Below are 19,314 nucleotides of genomic sequence, written 5' to 3' on the forward strand. Positions count from 1 at the left end.
CACGTGGCGGGACGCGGCACGACGCGGCATGGATGCGCAGTCTGCGGCGTCCCTCCCGCATCGCCGCGTCCCGCCGCGTCGGACGCGAGTGCGCTGGGCTGGATGCCGCGTCCGTGCATCCCAGCTATATAATAAAGGTTAGACTTAAAAATCGTGCTTACATCAAATGGCTGAATCAAATTGCAACTATTTAGAAGAACAAACAACTTTTTTTTCTTTTTTTTTTTTATCACTTTCTCATTGATGTGAGAGTTGGAAAAGAGACCAACATGCATAATAAAAGAATTAATAACTTAAGATATATTTTAGTGGGTCCATGCATCAAAAAGGTTAAAATAAAAGTTTCCAAAATAAAAATTGCATTAACTTAATTATCTTAATCAACTAAATAAAAATTTTTAAAATTGGATTTAAGTTAGTCCGACTAATAATATATCTTGTTCATAGGTAGAGGTTCTACAATCGAATCCTGCTTACATCTAGAAGAAATCATTATTGTTTGGCCTGATGGTAAGAGAACAATTGTCATAGAGTTGACATTATAACTTAAAATTATGTTGTATCTATCCAAAATAAAAACAAAATCTGTGAACAAAGTCCAGCTTGTTTATAAAATTATGTATGTGTGATGCCTTTAGTCCTCCACTAGTACTATACGAGGAACACTATCCCTAAATGGAAGTATCATATGGATAAATGTGTCATTGCTTACAAGATTGAAATTTATTTTAACAGTTTTCTAGAGCTATTTCTTGGGTTCTTGGACCCTCTTGACTTAGATTTGGGAGACCAATTTGCTCATTAGCTCCTACAGATAGAAATGCATGACCATGTGGATTAGGAACGAAATATTCTCTAGAAGGTGTTCCTGAATCTTCTGAAAAAGTAAATTCGGGTTCCATGTGGACTGAACAGCTTATTGGACTTGTTGGACAATTAGCACTTGGTGAGGCATCACTTGCACCTATACCGTGAACATAGTCAATGACATCTCTATCTTTCAATGCTTTGTTCCTAAAAGTATGCGAGCTAAGGTCTTTGTTGTCAAAGATTCTTAAGGCATGACAAATTCTTCTCCATATCGAGTTTTTTGAATCAAAGCGGATCCAAATTTGCTTCCTCTCCTTGTAAAGGAACATGGAGAAGGAAATGATGAGAGCTGATAAGGAAGCAATGCCAGCGATGAGGAATAGGCCCCAAAAGCTTTCAAGGCTAAGACTGCCTGAAGAAACTTGGGTGCTGGAGCTTGGACAATCACTTTGGTCCCCTAGCCATTTTTTTTCAATTTCTTTCATTTGCTCTCCTTCAATCACATTTAAGATTGCCCATGAAACATCAGATACGAAAGGGGAACCTTTTGGGAAGACCTACAAGAGACATTAAAATAAAAGATATCTACATGAGAAACTACACACCTACACAAATACAAACACATGAGAGAGAGAGAGAGAGAGAGAGAGAGAGAGAGAGAACTTACAAAGCCAAACCCATCCGTTTTATATATGGAGTGAACCATGGTATACTTGGAGCAATATTGTGATAGTAAACTCTTCACACAAGGGATATCATCAAAAGCAGCAGCTATACCTCCATTTGCACTACCTTTTGAAAAAAGATCATCACATTCTTCTGCAGATTTATATGTCCGAAGCTTAGATGGGTCAAACTTCATTTCTTGTAGAATACCCAAAACAAAAGAACCTTCTTGGTAGCCCACATACTCCCCATTCTTAATAAGTTGGTTGAAATCAGTAACAGTTGGCTGCAGCTGTTGTACTGTTAAGAGTGATGCCAAACTTGCAGTGTAACTTTGAGTGAGAATAAGCACCACGAAAACCCATATGATAACCACAAACCTTGCTAAATTGCTTAATAGGGCCTCCTCTGTAAATTAAATTCAAATGGACTTTAGAAAAGAACATAGTTACATCATAGATGTGAAGTTGATATGAAATTTGAGTATCATTCAAGTATACCATTAGTCTATTACTTGTTTTGATGCACGATAAAGTTGAATTTAAGGAATCTTAGGCTGTAATATTATATGTTACAAGCAATTTTCGTATATGGAATAGTAAGCAAGATAACAAATAGTTTATTACTTGATTATTTCTGAAGGTTCGAAATTCCAAATTTCTAAAGCTATTATAAGCCTCCAAATAGTGTATCTATGTAGATTGTGCATTTAGCAAATGCCTTCTATTGAGTATTTGAATCATTCATTTCTATAATAAACAAGAAAATGATGACAGAAGCTTACTTTGTGCAAAAACCATGGTTGAGAATGAGTACCATAAGCTTGTTCCAATCTCATGTGATGGAGGCCCCCGAAATTCTTCATTTACTCGATGTTCAAGAACCCAGACCACAAAACCAATGAAGACAAAGAAAAGCCCACTTGTTATCCAAAGGTCCCAAGTTAATGGCTTCAAGAACACCCATGCATTTTTCCTCTCATTGTCTTTGATTGGCACTACCATTGTTACTCCAGATTCCGTGTATGGCAACGTGAAGTCAATGTAGTTAGTCCTATTTGCAATGATAGTTGTATCTCCAGCCACAGCATCAAAGTTCTGTCAAAGTAAAATATTTACTTCCACAATTTCTAGTACTATTTTGGTGCCCTTTTTTAGATAGATAACAAAATCAATAGGGAAGAGGATAGAAATATAAAGGCACAAAATGTAATCTTAGTTATTAAAAATAGTAAGCTAAAGATTTTTACTAACCTCAAGATATACTTGATACACCATATCATTATATGTACCAGCACTTTCACCATTAGGCTTTGCAAAAGGAATGAACTCGTAGTCAACATTATATGGTAAAGCTTTCATTACAGCCTTGAAGATGTCTATGCTATACCCCTTGACATTTGTTGTGTTAGTGCTAGCATCATGTTCCACTTGAACAAATTCAAAAAAACCAGCCTTCACTGGAACTCCTACTCTCAACTTCTTCCCATTTATTGGAATCTCCCAACCTTTAGGGACAGAGCTTGAATCACCCGGCCATATAACTGGTCCTAGGTTTCTTCTCAAAGTGGAATACATGCTTGTGTTTGTAGAATTCAATTCCCTTAAAAGTCCATTTTCTGGAGTCCAAAATGCAACCCCTCTTTCTCCATTACCATTCACATTAATTATTTGAAAAGTTGATGATTGTAGTTGCCCATTTTGGAGATTAAACTCTCCAGCAAGGCCAGTAAATTTTGTTTCCAATAATGCTTGATGAAGTTTTGGACCATTTAGAGAGACCCCCATAGTTGCAAGATCAGTTAAGTTGCTTGAAGCAGTTTTATTTTCAAAGCCAAAATTTGTAGTCCCAGCCTTCTCAACTGCCCTGGCTAGCGCTGAAGCAGCATCATATGCCCATAGTCCCCTAACATTCAATTTAACATCCAAAATGTTTGGATTGTCTTGATGGAATTTTGTTTTCCATCGAAGTGTAAAATTTTCAAGCTCAATTGTTTTTGGAACATAAGTCTTTACACCCAGTACCCCTTGCATTGAATCACGTGCTAAAGATTCTATCGAGCGAATGGAATCGGTCATCCCACTAGTAATGATCCAAACATAACCTTCACTCATCATTCCAATCTCTTTTGCCTTAGTGAAAACCCGAGAACCAAGATCAATTGGCATGTGCACTATGAAGACTCTAGTTTGCATTGTCATCAACTTAAAAAGTTCTTCACCAATGTGGTCATTTGAGGCCAATGGAGGAATAACACTTCGGTAGGGGACACGGGCATCAACTTCTTGCAAGGCATCAATCAAGAAGGGTATTATACCTTGTCCGTACTCATTATCAATATAGATTGGCACGACTTCTCTCCATCCATAGGCTTGAACAATTTCACTTATAGCTTTCACTTGAGAAGAGCTACTTTGAGTGGCTTGAAAAAAATATGGACTTTGAAGTGAAGTAAGAGAAGGGCTTGTTGCTGAGAATGCTACAATGGGCACTTGGGCTTTCTCCCCAAGATCGATGATAAACTTGGCTTGCATAGAATTTTCTGGCCCTATGATGGCTTGCACTTCTACATTTTTTATCAGGTCTAGAGCTGTAACTCCAAAAAAATAAATAAATAAATAAAAAAGAAGAAGAAGATAGAAATCCAACTTAATACCCACTCAAACTCTAACTAATGTGGAGCGTTAGAAACAAATGAGAAATGAAAGGAAAATTTTGGTAACCATCCACTTATGCATAGTTAACAAAGAATAGTTGTTATGAGTCTTATCAACCGCTCCAAAGAGGTGATAAGGTGGAGACGGGTTTTGCTCGCCCCACCCTATCTTACCCCTTCCCATCCTAATGTGTGTGTGTGTGTGTGTGTGTGTGTATTTTTTGTAGACATCAAAATTTTATGATGCATCCATAGACGTCCAATTGATCATGATCGAGTACGTTCAACCACTCATTCTACTTAGAGACATCAAAGCACGATTCAAGTTCAAGCTTTATAACCCTTCGGATCGTAAAGTTTCTTGGAGATCAAATCAAATGAGTTCATTGTATTCTTTCATTGTAAAGATTCATACAAAGGATTGTAACTCACATACACACACACACATATTTTATTTAATGTGATTAAATTCTATAATAATGTGGTGTAAAACCCAAGTTTACCCCTCTAATCCCAACATGACATATCATCATATTACATATTAAAGATTAAGCACAACCACACTCAATCAATTCTAAAACTCATTTGAAAATCCAACTTAACTATAAGTTTATTGAGATGTTATTATGTGTGATAGGATGAACTGAATTTTAAGTAAAAAGCTAATATGACAATTTCTTATTGGATGATATAAAACATGGGTTTTACACCTTGATAATAGCTTAATTTTGCACATTTATATCATTATTAGAGAAGCATTATCATACTTATTTTGAGTTAATTCATGCATTTATAGTTGATTTTGGAATAATGCTAAATAATCAATTTTGTGCTTAATTGAATTTTAATGCGTGAATTTGTCTTTTATAGGATAATGAAATTAAATAAGTGGATTTGTGCAAAGAAGAAATCTAATGGACTTTAATTTTACAAGGGCCAAGATGAAGTTAAAGAATGCCAACCCAATTAAATTCAAGTCCAATTGGAGCAAGGAATCAAAGGAAATTTGCACCTAATTCAAGTCCAATTCGGATTAGGATTCCAGTCTGTGCACCAGTTAGTATTTGGAGCATAACTTTCGGCTCTGATGTCCAATAGAGATGATTCAAGTTGGGATGGAAAGATAACTTAAAGGGATACAACTTTGTAGTTTATGAAAAGTCTGAATTCTGAAGTTAAATGGGCCAAAAACGTCGGTTAAGTGAAGCCTAAAAATTTGGGATTTTCTCCAAACGGGAATTCAACTTGTAATAGGATTCCTTGACCTATTTAAAGGCTGTTTAGGGCAAAATTCAGAGAGAGAGCTTCTGTAGAACATAATTTAGGTTTTCTTAAAGTTTCTTTATAGTTTTTAGAATTTTATTTGTGTTATGGCTTGCTAGACCCCTTGCTAAGGCAAGGGGTGAAACTCAACCGTTTATTGGTATGTTCTTAACAATTATTTATTGGTTTTAATACTTATGTTTTTTATTGTTTTACTCATCTAGAAAAGTGTTTAGTTCTGTATAATCCTTTAATTTATCGTAGACTCTGGGCACGTTAAATACTTAGTATTCTCTGCGAACTAATTCACTAGTTTTGTTTTGCAAAAAATCAATCAATTGCATGAAACTACCTAAGACAATTTATTCTCGAGTTTTTATTGTTATATCATCCGACTAAAATCATCCTTCGTATGAATTTTAGTTGAGTTATAACATAAATATTGTTAAGACTACTAATAGATGTGTTGTGTGTGGATCCCTAAACCTTAGCGCCTTAATATATTGTTATTTTCACTCAATTTAAATTACTTTCACTAAACTATTAAAAATCTCTTCAATTAAACTTTATTATTTTAGTTTTATTATCTTGTGGTTTGCTAATCAATTCCCTTTTCCCTATGGATTCGATCTCGGACTTACCGAGTTATTACTTCGAGACAATCCTACACTTGGGAGCATTATTTAAGTCGCAGCACACCTCATCCTTATCAAATTCAGACTCTTATTTACTATATGTGTACCTTATTTATTAATATAATGTAGTTTTTTATGCATATCCGAATTAATATATATATATATATATATATATATTATATTATACATGTTGTATTAATTAAGTGTGGGTTTGGATCCGACTGTTGCGTTTTACATTTACATTTCTTCTCTCTTTTTTTTTTCCTCTGTTGCTACGCACGCATTTAGGGGACAAACGGCTACTGTTCATGAACAGTAGCCGTATATTGTTGACTTTTCAGCCCCTTTTATCAGTTTCATGGGTCCCGTGAATAGTACTGGGACCCACAAACTTCATTTTTCAGCAACTTTTTCATTAAAAATGGGTCCAACGGTACTATTCACACATTTAAAAATTATTTTGCTACAGTGTTTTCAGTTTTCAGTTTCAGCAAAATAAGTTCTATCCAAACGGACCCTAATATTCACAAAACACTTGTCTCTTTCTCTCTCAGTGCTCTCATTGTAATCCTTTCTTAGTATATTTCAACTTTATCTCATCAGTGTTAGAGACATCTCATTAGGATTGGAAAACATTTTTTACTCCCCCAAATCTAACCTGCATCACTATCGCCTTGCATATGGGTTTTCCCCACCCCAAAAAAGAAATGGTATGGGGATGGGGCACCCATGATCCCCCTTTGCCCCAACCCATTACCATTTATTGGACCATAGAGATCTTAGTAAACAATGGAAAAGTTTAACTATTTAGCGGAATAATATATGAAGTTAGTTAGAAACATTTGTAAAAATACCATAAATGTCTCCTCCTAAAACATATAATATGTTGTTATGAAAAGAATAAAGCCCTGACAAAAATAGTATGCACTCATTAGGAGTACAACAAACAGATGTGGTTGGAGCATATGGTCCAATAAAATTTTGAAGTTGTTAGGTAGGGTGTGCATTCGACCCTTTAGCCTAATCAGCATGCCTCGAGTTGACATCTTGGGTTGCTTTTGCAAAGGCTGATGGGTTGGGTCTTTAAATCTTCATTTAGTTTCTAGATTACTCTGTTTATGTAGAGTTTTAGTCAAATAAGTTGATACCAAGTAGACAATGGTTGAAATTAAACTAATTTTTTATTAGATTTGACGAAACAACCCTAATTATTGGGTCCCTACATGATTGATTTAGTTTTTAGAACTATCATTAATTGGGTTGAATTAAAGATTTTCCAACTTGGGGTTGAGTTGGGTTGAAAAATACTCCAAACCCAACCGAACCAGAGCCATACATGCCTAATCTCAGGAAATTGCCCATAACCATCAGTAACAAAAGAATTGAAGTTGATATGAAAAGTAAGATATTTCGATGTAGTCTAGCATAGTGATGATTAGATTAAGAAAAGTGTTATGTCTATAACATTTTTCATAACACTTTCACAACAAACCTTAAGTGGTAATTTACTATTAGTTCATTAGAACACACATCTCAAATTACTATTTTGCACGGGATAGTGGATAGAGTTGAGTGTTGAGTAATGGCTGGAGTTAAGGATGGTGGTGACAAAATATCACGACACTCTGGCCATAATAAAAGATCACCACAGATCACTACATGTGACTGCAAGAACTAGTGATGGAACTATGAATAGAGTAAGACTTTTGAAATTTTTTAATTAGTATACAATAATATATATATATATATATATAATTGGAAAGTTTTGACTCAAAAATTTACACTTGACCCCATAAAATTAAAAATCAGTTTCCCCAAAACCTAAAAGTGGCTACCTAGATCAAATCTATAGCCTGTGACCCCCTTTCAAACGAAATAAAATATTTTTAAAAAATCATTTTTAATTAAAAAACCTAAAACAAATCCCTTATTAAGGAAAAGAGGTTCTCTGCTAAAAAAAAAAAAAAAAAATGCAAATGACTTATGCATCATAATTTTTGTGTTTTGCATCACATTTTGGTTGTTGGCTGAACCAAAATTAAAAGTTTGGGGATTTGTGATTCGTATGATTGTATCCTCCCATTTTGGTTTTTTTTGGTCAACATAGATAACTTTACATGGGAAAAGTTTAGCAAATTACCTTAAGAATAATATATACTTTTAGTCACACAGCCTTTTTAATGAGTCATGTGACTTATTTAAAAAAAATATATGTTTATGGTTTTATCATGAATGGTCATGTAGTAGATTAGAAGAAATTCTTCCAAACTTATTTGAAGGAAAACTTTGTCCCTTGTGATATGAGTATATAAGATTTTACCATAATAATTTAAAGGAATAGTGAAACTCAAAATCACAGCTATCTAGGGATAGACAAAGAAAAACAAAATTTTATTTGTTATATATATATATATATATTTTTTTTTTTTTAGAGTTGCGCCTTCCTCTTCCAAAAACTTAGACCTCCTCCCTTTTAATTATCCTAACCTAACTAGTAATTACTCAACTCTAAAACTTAACAAAAAAAAAAAAAAAAAACCCAAAATCCTAATCAGCCTAGTATTAGAATACTAGCATCAGATGTTCTAAATAATGTTAAATATTTAGTATTTAGAATACCAAATACCAAAAACATTACTATAAGAGACATTATTAAAGTAGCAAAAGTAATTTTTGGTTCGTGAAAATATATATATATATATATATATTTTTTTTTTTTTCAATAGTTGATGCTCTTAAGAAACAATATTATTGTGTTTTTTTTTTTTTTTGCCATTGTTGGTAGATGATTGCATCTTAACGTATTAAAAAATAATGATTTTTTTTTATATTTATCCTAAACTTTTTAATTGTTGTTAACGTCATGTAGCCCTTCAATTTAGTTTCATTAATTGGAGGTCGTTAACTAAGAGCATCTCCAACAGTCTCTCTAAATTTTTGTACTGTTTGAAGAATGAACAGTGACTTTTCCTTTTACCTACTCACTTTTTCAAATACACATTCTAATAGATTCTCCGTCTTTTTCTCTATTCCATTAAAATATTATTTCTTCATTATTTCTTTATTCTTTTTTTAATATTTCTTCATTCATCTATATTTTTCAAATTCCAAACAACATTAACAATTATATATATTTTTTTATTGAGAACTGTTACGTCTATAACATTTTTTCGCAATACTTTCACAACAAAATCGTATATGGGAAGTTGTTACTAGTTCTAATTTGAACCCATCATTTAAATTATTTTTTTACTCACTAATATCAACTAATAACAATCTGTCACTTAAAATTTATTATGAAAGTATTATGAAAATATCGTAATAATGTTACTCGATTTTGATTTCTTATTCCTTATATTATTTTTCCTTTCTTTCTTTTTTTTTTCTCTTGTTTTTTTCTCTTCCACACATGTACACCTACCCCTATATCTATCTTCACTCTTTTTTTGACTTTCGTTTTTCTAGCTCTCGATCTCCAAAACATATCTCCACTTCTCCCTCTCTCTTTCTTTCTCTTTCTCTTACACACACACACACAAATTTCTCTCCCTCTATCTCACACAAACAAATTCTCTCTCATACACACATAGATCACCAATAGAGAATAAAGATTAGAGAGAGTTGGCCTTTTAAATATGCATTCATGCACACCGCTTGGTTTGCTCCATTGCCGCTCGTCCTCCTCCCCACATTTAAGAACATGCAGCTTAATCACCATATTGGTCAGATTGGTGTTCTACATGTTTTTTTGTTTGTTTGTTTTGGTTTGATTAGTTTTATTTTATATGAAAGATTGTATTTTCTCTTTGTTTTTTTTTTTTTTTTTTTTTTTTTTTTGGGTTCTGGTTTGATTGTGGTATGTTTTAGTTTGTAATCGTTAATATAGAGAAGCACGAGAGAGTGAAGAACGAAAGAAAAAAGGGATGAGAGAGAGAAAATTATTATTTTATTCAACCGGTGATTATTTTAAGAGTGAAATATGTTTGGAGTTGCTACAGTAATTGCTACAGTGCTCTCCAGTTCAAGAGAGCTACTGTAGCAAATCTAAAAAAAAGAAAATTTGGAGATGGAGAGGTTGTTGGAGGGGTTTTTTTTTTTTTTTTTTTTTTTTTTTTTTTTTTTTGTGTTTACTCTCCATGATTGGCTTTAGAGAGCCTATTGGAGATGCTCTAACCTATAAGTCGTTTTGTAAAATGACATCAGTTAAAAGTTAATCATGTACTTAGTAGAACTTGATAGAAAGGTTATACTAATTATAATTCCAAAGTTTAGGAGGCTAATTACAATTTTTTAAAATTTCTTTTTTGATAATTCAATAGTTGCAATAGGAGAGAAGATATTAATTTGAACCTAGATTGTTTACGTTGAAAATACCATAAGATGTTAATTATTAATTAGTTGAGTTACAATAGTTGTGGCAAATTTAATAAAGCAAAATGACAGCTATACCAATACGCTAATGTTTAATAATCAATGAACAAGTGCCTGACTATAAAAATAAATAAATTAACAAGTTCGTGTTCTAACTTAAAATAATAATAATATGTTTCTCTCAACAAAAATAATAATAATAATAAGCGTGCCGTACGTTCTTAATAGATTCCAATTTTCTAGTTTTGGTCTAACCACATCTCTGGCTTCCAAAAGCCCCAATGTACTCCTATGGTGAATTGAACCATCATCTACGAAGTACTAGATACTTGATAGAATAACAAAAGGAATTATTAATTCAAATTTCCGTAATGACTTTCGTTTAGTACTAGTGTTGAGAAAGTTTAACGATGCAGATCATATTATTAATCACTTAATCCCACCATTGCTGCAACTACGAAATATTCCAATCCAGTAAGAAGAAAATACTACAGAGAGTGATTGAAAAAACAAAAACCGAAAGCTATCAAACACGAGACCTTAGCTACAGTCTACATTAATGCAGATGGGGGATGATCCAAAGATTAGTGCAAAGATGAATAAGAGGGAGCTAGGGAGATTTACCTGCAGCGGCTGCTTCAACAACATCACTTTTGGAGTCTCTGGAACTAAGAAGTAGCCTAGTCTTGTAGTAACTATTGGAGGCATAGAAGTCTGCAAGGGCCATGTTGATGCAACTCAGACCCATCTTCCCAGTCCATGTATCGAAGTCAAGAATCACACCCACGTTAACTGAGATTGTCCTGTTTTGTGCCTTGGCCAAGAAATTAATTTTAGAAAGAATAATGAAGAACAAAAATGAAAAGGCAATTCTTGTAGAGATCTTCATGATTGTGTTTTGAATACCTTGTAAAATTTATCATCTTATTACTCTTATTTATAGGACAATGTCAGATAGTCAGATGTAGGACAAACCATATAAATTATATATATCTTTGAAAAGTAAAAAACCAACTAATAAATTATGGGCTGTGTAAGACAATTTATGTTTAAATTATTATTTGCTAAGTTCATAGGACAAGTTGGTAAACCGTGACCATATGTTACCAAATTTTAGGAACCTTAGTTTTTTCTTAAGTGTGATTTATTCTATTTCAAGTTCAAGACAAGTCAAAATTCTAGCATATATCAAGAAGATTCATATAACTCGACCCATAGAGATTTTTACCGAAACATTTTTTTCAATTATGTTTCTTCAGTCGCATGCATTATTATTTCGTGGTTTTCAAGCCAAGGTATAAAAAATATCTTAGGGTACATTTAACTTTTGGAGAGTTGTCAAAGGCTTTGTAGCTGAATTGGCACTTCCTAATGTACAAAGTGCTTGGGAGTATAGGGGGGAAAGGGTTTGAGCTGCGGAGTTAACAGAATATTGTAATTATTTCTCTAAAAAAAAACTTTTAGATAGTTGTGCTTTGTACACAAGCATAGAAGTTCTTCTAAGCTCTCTTGAACTACTTTTTTGTTACTAGTAACACTTTAGTTTGTAATACTTATACAATAAAATTTGTAGTATTTCTCTTTTCAAAAAAGAGAAAAGTGGGTAGTATACCTAACATTACTCTTTGACTTCTGCAGCCATGAATTATGAATTTTAAATAGACTTTTTTTTATTTTGTACATTAAGAGAGAAATTGCAACAAAATTTATTACAAAATCAACCACTTATAATTTTTAGGATTCAAAATAATGTCGTGTTCCATTTTAATTGGTGATTGAGTTAAAATGTATATTTCTTAATCTTCTTTTTGTTGATAATTTGAAGTTAGGGGAGGAGAAAATTGAACCCTAAATAGCTTCATTGTAAACACCAATAAACGTCAACCAATTGTTTCATAAGACTTTTGGCTTAAAATTTTGAATCTTAGTAATATTTCTTATTCTTAAAGGGGAAAATTTTCAATCTTTACCTATTGTTCACCTCATGTGCCAAAGCAAAAGCTTCACTTCTTGGAGAAATTATACAGTCTTCTGGTGGACCACATCACTTGTCAACCATTCCACTAAAAGACTCTCACTAGTTTAAAATTGTTGAGTCAGTAATCAGTTTTTGTTTAAAAAAAATTTCTAACTTATCAATTTTAAATAAGTGTAAGTCTTTTAGTAGAATGATAAACCACGTCACTTGTCCACCATGTAGACCTTATAATTTCTCCACTTCTTGCTATCTATTTTAATGTTTCAACTAGCTCTCAACTAATAAATTCTATTGTCATAGAATAAGAAATTTGAAATTTAAATATTGCCTATATCAAAAATTAATTGACATTTTGGCCTAATGATTAAAAACAATTATCATAAAACAAATCTTTTAAATTAAAATTATATCATGTTTTTTAAAAATAATATAAAAATAAATAGCGATTGCCAAGTGGCAGCCAAAGCCCATCCCATGGGATAGCCTGGAATATTTGTTAGCTCATGTGTCCTTATATAAATTATTGGGACGCTCCTGTTGAGCGAAATGCAAAGTTATAAGTTCTATTCATCTCCTATCTTTTACATTGAGAGTCAGTTTGGATACCTCTTATTTTGTTAAAAAACTGAAAATACTGTAGTAAAATAATTTTTAAATGTGTAAATAGTGTCATGTAATCTATTTTTAATGAAAGTTTTGTTAAAAAAAAATTTGTGAGTCCCGTAAACAGTATACAAAACCTACTAGAAATCCACCATAACCACATAATGACAGAAACGCACTTAAAAAAAGAAAGAAAGAAAGAAAGAGAAATGCCGAAACACAGACGTGGATAAATATCAGCTATACCCAAATGGGTACCAAATTATCAAAAAATAAAAAATAAAATCTCTCTATCTCCGTTTTCCTTGACCAAATAAAATATTTATGGTTGTATATGGAGAGGTCAGTGGATGAAAGAAAAAAAAAAAAAGAAGTAAATGTAGAATGGTGGAAAAACTAAGGGGCAATCGATGTAGCCAGGTCCCATCTTCTGGTCCCATCTTCTAGAAGATGGGACCTGGCTACATCGAAGAATAAACTAGGGAGTCAATAAGGGTTAATTATTAATTCAATTGAAGAATATATAAATAATAAATAAAAACAAAAACTACTCTGTCATTGACACATTCCACACGAGATTCAGAATCTTTATTTTTATATCAATCAACCTTATCACCATGACGGATGATTGGAGTTGAAAAAGTATAGCTGGTTTCTAAGCTTTATCATAAAATTTTATCATCAAGGTTAATTAGCATAAAATTTTATGTATTTTAAAATTACATATAAAAGATGAATTTATGAATCAAATAGTAAATAACATTCGATTGACATAAAATTTGATATACGTGTAAAAAATATAGAGAATATGTATCCAATTATAGAATTTTCAAAATATTAATTCAGTAAATAATTATCAAGTGGTGTAATATTATTTAAAATTACATTAAGTATAATTTGCTCTTGACTCTAAATATATATGTATTATATATAGGTTTAACTTAGTTTTGTTGCCAAATAAATAAGTTAAAACATAATGCTAATTATTCCAATAAATTTATCATGTGCTAATTATTCCAAATAAGTTAAATGCACTTTTGATCCATACATTTTAGGCCGATTCTTGATTTGGTTCCTAAATTGATTTTCCTCCTAGGTCAGTTTGTGATTTCAAAAAATCGTTTTTACCTTGGTCATTGCTGTCAACTCAGTAACAGAAAAATCTAATGTGGCAAACAGAATGTACTGTGTGCACAATAAATGCTGACGTGGCCAATAAAATAATATTAAAAAAAATTATTTGACATATTTTAAATGCCACATCAGCATATAAATTTATTAAAAAAAACCAGGATAGAAAATTAAAAAAAATTAAATATAAACATTAATCTAATTAAAATAAATAATTTAATAACATTTTAAAAAAATGTTGAATTATTTTCTTATTTTCTTTTTATTATTTTTGAAAGAACAAGGGGTAATGTGTTCTTCATGTTCTTCGGGTTGCCTAGAAAATTAAAATAATCTAAGATTTTCTTCTCTTTTCTTGTATTTTCTTAGCAAATAAACATGCAAAAATTCATACAAAATCCCTATCCTCCACCGAAACCTCCAACATGAAAAAATCAACAAACCCACATGAAAAAACCAACCCAGAAAAATCATCAAACCTCCAACCCAAAAAAATTATCAAACCCCAAAACCTCCAACCTAGAAAAATCATCAAACCTCCAACCCAGAAAATCATCAAACCCACATGAAAAAACCAAACCCGGAAATTTAAAACAAATCAACACCCACAAGGAAAAACAAACCCAGGTGAGAGAGAGTGATTTGATTGGTTCTTTTCCCCACTCTCTTAGCAACCAAACACACACACACACACACACACACACACACACAAATCACCATCTCCTTCAATTTTGTAACCCTTTATCTGACCCGATCCATGACCCACAATCCTCGACCTAGCGACGAAGCTCCGATGTGGTGATGTTGGTCCCGTGATATTTGGGTTAGGTTCGTGAGTTTGGTTTTTTGTTTTTATTATTTTTTTATAATAGGTTTTTTTATTTAGTAGAATATTAGTTTTTTTTTTCTAAAAATTGATAATCTTAATTTTTGTGATATTATGCTGATTGACTAGGAAAATTTTAGAAAATTGTTATAAATTTTTTTATCAAATTTAAAAATTGATAAAGCTTTTTTGTTTTTAATTTTTCCTAAATTAAAATCAAGAAATTAAAATTTTTTGTTTTTATTTTCTTATTAATTTATATGCTGATGTGGCATTTTAAATACTAACGTGACATTTAAAAGATGCCAAATCAATTTTTTTTAATATTATTTTATTAGCCACGTTAATATTTATAGTGCATACAATGCATTCCGTTTACTACCTCAGATTTTTCTGTTACTCAATTGACGGTTGGACCAAAATAAAAAGGATTTTATGAAATTAAAGACTGACCTAGGAGCGAAATCAATTTAAGAACCAAATCGAGAATTGGCCCAAAATGTAGGGACCAAAAATGCATTTACGCTTTGTTTTTATGTTGAGTATTTTCGGTAGGTTTCAAGGTGTTTAGAAAGAGTCTATGAATTATGATATTGATTTGATGCTGAATTTAATATAAATTTATGTAGTTATGTTAATGTATTACAATTATAATATTAAAGTCTAATTTGTTTGTTATTTATTTATTTTTTTTTTTTTTGGGAGTATTGTCAACTGGGTTCAAAGTGTTTAGAATGAGTCCTATCATTTAGTCAAAAAAGAATGAGTCCTATCATGATTTGGTGCTGAATTTAATATACATTTACGTACTAGGAAAAAAAAAAATAGTGTAGTACCAGCAATAGTTTTCCTCGTGAGTTTTTTTTTTTTTTTTTGGGGGGGTAAAAACTAACTTTCATAAACTGAACAGAAACAGCAACATCAGAATTCAGAGGACATATCCTCTTATAGTTTAACCCCGAGTTATGATAAAATAACATACGAAGTCCATAAGCGGACTATCAAAAAAATACAAAATCCTAATAAAAAACACAACCTCTTATGGCTAAAGTATCCATATACTTGTTAACTTCACAGAAACAATGAATTATCTTCACTTGAAAATTTTGGTTAATTAACTCATTCACTTGAGGAATTTGGTTAATGAGTTATTAATTAAAAATTTAAGATGGATATCACCTATACTGCTTTTTATTTATTTATTTATATTTATTTTATTTTATTTAAGGGGGATATCACCTTCACCTTATGGGTTCAACTAGAGAAGCATATATATATATATATATATATATTATATACAATCTCGTTCAAGTCAACGTAAAAGCCAGTGGGTCCAGCAACGCTTTGTTTTTGTAAGGTTGAATTTATTCAACCATCTAATTGGCTTTATTCCGTGCCAAATTTGCTTGTAATTCAGCATTTAGTAACCCTGTATTTAGGTGGGATTGTTGTAAGGGTAGTGAGTGAGGTAGAGTGAAGATTGCTCAAGAGTGTGCAAGAAAACAGAGTGTCGCGGCTGGGACTCGCGGGTGGACTCGCGGCTGCAAGTCGCCAGAAGCTGCACACGTGCCAAGCATGATGGAAGATGAACAGTCATGCTAGCTGGAGCACTACAGGACAAAACAGGACAACTGGCCATACGGTTAACTCGCGACTGGATCTCGCGACTTGGTCAAGCCGCGAGGTCAAGCCGCGAGCCACCCCTGTTTTGAAAAAACCTGACGTTTCATATTCCTCTTCACTCCAGTATAAATACCCTTTTAACCCACGATTGAAAGAGAGCTTCCAGAGAGAATTTTGAGAGAGAAACCCTAAAGAAAAACCAGATTGCTTCACCCACAATCTATACCTTAGAGTCTCTTCAAATTCCCTTACTCTCTTCCTCTCCATTGTCAAATCCTTGAGAGGCATTATACCAAACCTGGTTCTCACCATTATCATCTCTGTGAGACAGTCGTTTGGAGTTCTGGGAAGCAGTTAGGAAGGAGCCAATCTTCATTGGTTGATGCTATGGTGTAGTAGCGGAATCCGGAAAGCTAGAAAAGAAAAAGGTTCGGCGCAACCTCATTGGAGCAAGAAGCTTGGAGGGCTTAGGTGCATTGGGTAGATTAGGCTTGGAGGGTCTATTGCTGTCCTTGTATCCCAACTGTATTTTCTAGTGGATTGATTACCGCTTGGAGGGCGGCGGAGAGGTTTTTCGCCGAGGTCTTCGGTTTCCTCTTCGATAACATATCGGGTGTTATCTCTGTGTTTGCATCTTCCTTCCTCTCTATCTCTGCCTTTACATTATCTGCTGTGGTTTATTTTGTTATGGCTTAGATAGTTGTTTAACCAATTTCATATTATAGCATATGTTAAGTTTCCGCACACTTGTTGTTTGACATATTGCTTGTGTTGGATAAGTTGGATTTTGGGGGTCTAAACGTTCAAAAGTGTTTTTGTACACGTTTTTGAACTTTCAATTGGTATCAGAGCGGGTACACTGCTGTTTGGTTTCATTACCATTTGTGTGATCCTAGACCCCTGAGTTGTGGTTGTTGTTTTCGTTTATACCATGCTGAATTGTAGCTCAAGTGTTTGTGAAAATGTCTCTATGCAAATGTCTGAAAGGTGTCTTACTGATGATCTTGTAGAGTTATTAATAACTAAGAAACATGCTAGAGTTTTTGTTCACATGCTGAAATATCTTGAGAATCAGAATCTTGTCTTACACAGTAGCATATCTGAATCAAAATCATTGATTAAGAAATATAAAAGAAAGAATAAAATGTTGTGTGAGATGATTGAGAATCTGAAAATGAAAAATCAATCTAAAAGTAGCATGAAACCTGATGATGAGTTTGTGTTTGAAGGTCAAGATTGTTTGTCACATGTGAACCTATTTGTGCATACCTCATTAAAGGTGTTTAATGCATGTTTGTGGTATCTTGATAGTGGGTGTTCTCGCCATATGACAGGGGATAAGTCACTGTTTAAGTCACTCAAAGAAAAGGTGGGTGACTATGTGACCTTTGGGGATGGAAGCTATGCTCAAGTCCTAGGCAAAGGAACCATCGAGATACCCGGTTTGCCTCTGTTGAAAGATGTGCTGTTCATAAAAGGGCTGAAGGCGAATTTGCTGAGCATCACTCAAATTTGTGATGACGACTTCCTGGTACAATTCTCCAAGAAAGGATGTTTGATCATCAATAAAGAGGGGATTCAGGTTTTGGAAGGAAATCGGACTACGGATAATTGTTATGGAATAGTTCCCACGGCACCAATATCGTGTAGAAGTGCTCGGGTGGATATGTTGGAGCTGTGGCATCACAGATTTGGGCATGCCAACTTCAAACAAGTAGCAAAAGTCTCCAAACTTGAAGCAGTCGAGGGACTTCCTAAGTTTGGAAAAGTAAAGAAGACCATTTGTGGTGCATGTCAAATGGGGAAGCAAACTAAGGCAAGTCATCACAAGGTAAATGTGATAGCCACCTCTCGTTGTTTGGAGTTACTTCATGTTGATCTGATGGGGCCCACCAGAACTGAAAGCCTAGGGGGAAAAAGATATATTATGGTCATTGTGGACGACTACTCAAGATACACTTGGGTTGAATTCCTTAGAGAAAAATCAGAAGCTTGTGAGAGGCTGGAGATTCTGTGCAAGAAATTACAAAATGAAAAGGGGATTCCAATAGCCAAAGTTAGAAGTGATCATGGGAGAGAATTTGAGAATGCAAGATTCGAGTCCTTCTGTGAGAAGAATGGTATTAAAAGAGAGTTTTCAGCTCCCAAAACTCCACAACAAAATGGAGTGGTAGAGAGAAAAAATCGTGTGATTCAGGAGATGGCAAGAGTCATGTTGCTTAACAAGCAAATACCTCAAAAATTTTGGGGAGAAGCTGTCAACACCTCGTGTCACATTGGCAATAGGATTTTCTTTCGAGTTGGTACAAAGAAGACTGCATATGAGATATGGAATGAGAAGAAGCCTAAAGTGAAGTATTTCCGGGTATTTGGAAATAAATGTTATATCTTAAATGATCGAGAGAATCTTGGGAAGTTTGATGCAAGAAGTGATGATGGTATTTTTCTTGGCTACTCTACTACAAGTCGAGCATATAGAGTGTTTAACAAGAGAACAAAGACTGTGATGGAATCCATAAATGTCAAGATTGATGATGCCTTACCTAAGGTGGAAATGATTGATGATGTAGAAGGGCCGAGCATCGAAGAGCCTGATGTTGAGGTAGAAGCTTTGGATATAGAAGGTGAAGAACCTATACCAGAAGTAGAATCAACTCCCATCAACCCAAGAAGGGAAACGAGATCGATGTCTAGAACTTCAAGTCCTCTTACTCCTCCAGAAGTTCATCCTCCTATCTCTCGTAGTGATGAA

The 19,314-nt window shown here is 33.4% G+C and overlaps 1 protein-coding gene across 1 annotated transcript; it reads right to left on the reverse strand.

The window, feature by feature from the left end:
* Positions 1-494: 494 nt before the first annotated feature.
* LOC126712759 (glutamate receptor 2.8-like) lies at positions 495-11,320 on the reverse strand. Its single transcript, XM_050412218.1, has 5 exons — positions 11,026-11,320; positions 2,730-4,066; positions 2,261-2,573; positions 1,478-1,884; positions 495-1,367 (listed from the first exon to the last, which is right to left on the reverse strand). Exons 1-5 carry the CDS (start codon positions 11,288-11,290, stop codon positions 729-731), a joined length of 2,961 nt encoding a protein of 986 aa, XP_050268175.1. The 5' UTR covers positions 11,291-11,320; the 3' UTR covers positions 495-728.
* Positions 11,321-19,314: the final 7,994 nt, after the last annotated feature.

This window comes from Quercus robur, chromosome 2, assembly GCF_932294415.1.
Source record: "Quercus robur chromosome 2, dhQueRobu3.1, whole genome shotgun sequence".
Lineage (NCBI taxonomy): Eukaryota > Viridiplantae > Streptophyta > Magnoliopsida > Fagales > Fagaceae > Quercus > Quercus robur.